Genomic DNA, 2291 nt, shown 5'->3' on the forward strand with positions numbered 1-2291 from the left:
TTGCCTGTCTGTCTTAGGCTGGAATTCAACCGTTTTCCAGCTGATAACAAATACTTCTGTGGTTCATGTGTTGTGTGTGTAGTCAATCTTTTCACCATTTAATTTGTACACTGCGTACAGGGCACACTTTATGTTGGGTCATGGGTCACAGGTCATGTACAGTATATAGGCACACAGGTGATCAGGAAGTAGGGATGCACATGTATGGAAACCACACAGTTCTTACTTTTGTAGTAGCTAACCTAGTCAAAAGTTTCTGATAGTCACTGTAGCACAGGTGGAATTGTAAATGTAAGGGAAAAGGCAATTTTTTTGCTGATAACTCTGAAACCACGTATGGGTTTCATCTAGGCTCTGCATATCATATACTCAAGGTACTGTTGTCATGTTGAGGAAAGGGGGACAGCCATTTAAAGGGGAACTATATTTTGGTTGCTCTGTTCCCCTACAGGCTGAGGGCTGTTCTGTTCCCCTACAGGCTGAGGGCTGCTCTGTTCCCCTACAGGCTGAGGGCTGCTCTGTTCCCCTACAGGCTGAGGGCTGTTCTCTTCCCCTACAGGCTGAGGGCTGCTCTGTTCCCCTACAGGCTGAGGGCTGCTCTGTTCCCCTACAGGCTGAGGGCTGCTCTGTTCCCCTACAGGCTGAGGGCTGCTCTGTTCCCCTACAGGCTGAGGGCTGCTCTGTTCCCCTACAGGCTGAGGGCTGTTCTGTTCCCCTACAGGCTGAGGGCTGCTCTGTTCCCCTACAAGCTGAGGGCTGCTCTGTTCCCCTACAGGCTGAGGGCTGCTCTGTTCCCCTACAGGCTGAGGGCTGCTCTGTTCCCCTACAGGCTGAGGGCTGTTCTCTTCCCCTACAGGCTGAGGGCTGTTCTGTTCCCCTACAGACTGAGGGCTCCTCTGTTCCCCTACAGGCTGAGGGCTCCTCTGTTCCCCTACAGGCTGAGGGCTGCTCTGTTCCCCTACAGGCTGAGGGCTGCTCTGTTCCCCTACAGGCTGAGGGCTGCTCTGTTCCCCTACAGGCTGAGGGCTGTTCTCTTCCCCTACAGGCTGAGGGCTGCTCTGTTCCCCTACAGGCTGAGGGCTGTTCTCTTCCCCAACAGGCTGAGGGCTGCTCTGTTCCCCTACAGGCTGAGGGCTCCTCTGTTCCCCTACAGACTGAGGGCTCCTCTGTTCCCCTACAGGCTGAGGGCTCCTCTGTTCCCCTACAGGCTGAGGGCTCCTCTGTTCCCCTACAGACTGAGGGCTCCTCTGTTCCCCTACAGGCTGAGGGCTCCTCTGTTCCCCTACAGGCTGAGGGCTCCTCTGTTCCCCTACAGGCTGAGGGCTGCTCTGTTCCCCTACAGGCTGAGGGCTGTTCTGTTCCCCTACAGGCTGAGGGCTGCTCTGTTCCCCTACAGGCTGAGGGCTGTTCTCTTCCCCAACAGGCTGAGGGCTGTTCTGTTCCCCTACAGGCTGAGGGCTGCTCTGTTCCCCTACAGGCTGAGGGCTGTTCTCTTCCCCTACAGGCTGAGGGCTACTCTGTTCCCCTACAGGCTGAGGGCTGTTCTCTTCCCCAACAGGCTGAGGGCTGTTCTCTTCCCCTACAGGCTGAGGGCTGCTCTGTTCCTCTACAGGCTGAGGGCTGTTCTCTTCCCCAACAGGCTGAGGGCTGCTCTGTTCCCCTACAGACTGAGGGCTGTTCTGTTCCCCTACAGGCTGAGGGCTGCTCTGTTCCCCTACAGGCTGAGGGCTGTTCTCTTCCCCTACAGGCTGAGGGCTGCTCTGTTCCCCTACAGGCTGAGGGCTGTTCTCTTCCCCTACAGGTTGAGGGCTCCTCTGTTCCCCTACAGGCTGAGGGCTCCTCTGTTCCCCTACAGGCTGAGGGCTCCTCTGTTCCCCTACAGGCTGAGGGCTGCTCTGTTCCCCTACAGGCTGAGGGCTGTTCTCTTCCCCAACAGGCTGAGGGCTGTTCTCTTCCCCTACAGGCTGAGGGCTGCTCTGTTCCCCTACAGGCTGAGGGCTGTTCTCTTCCCCAACAGGCTGAGGGCTGCTCTGTTCCCCTACAGGCTGAGGGCTGTTCTGTTCCCCTACAGGCTGAGGGCTGCTCTGTTCCCCTACAGGCTGAGGGCTGTTCTCTTCCCCTACAGGCTGAGGGCTGCTCTGTTCCCCTACAGGCTGAGGGCTGTTCTCTTCCCCTACAGGTTGAGGGCTCCTCTGTTCCCCTACAGGCTGAGGGCTCCTCTGTTCCCCTACAGGCTGAGAGCAGCTCTTTTCCCCTACTGGTTGAGTAGCTCTGCAGATAAAAGTTGTCAT

The 2291-nt window shown here is 56.9% G+C and overlaps 1 protein-coding gene across 1 annotated transcript; it reads right to left on the bottom strand.

The window, feature by feature from the left end:
* Positions 1-410: 410 nt before the first annotated feature.
* LOC116356900 (collagen alpha-1(V) chain-like) lies at positions 411-2291 on the bottom strand. Its single transcript, XM_031803660.1, has one exon. The coding sequence runs from the start codon at positions 2289-2291 to the stop codon at positions 411-413; it is 1881 nt and encodes a 626-aa protein (XP_031659520.1).

Source organism: Oncorhynchus kisutch, linkage group LG24 (genome assembly GCF_002021735.2).
Source record: "Oncorhynchus kisutch isolate 150728-3 linkage group LG24, Okis_V2, whole genome shotgun sequence".
In the NCBI taxonomy this organism is placed as follows: Eukaryota; Metazoa; Chordata; class Actinopteri; order Salmoniformes; family Salmonidae; genus Oncorhynchus; species Oncorhynchus kisutch.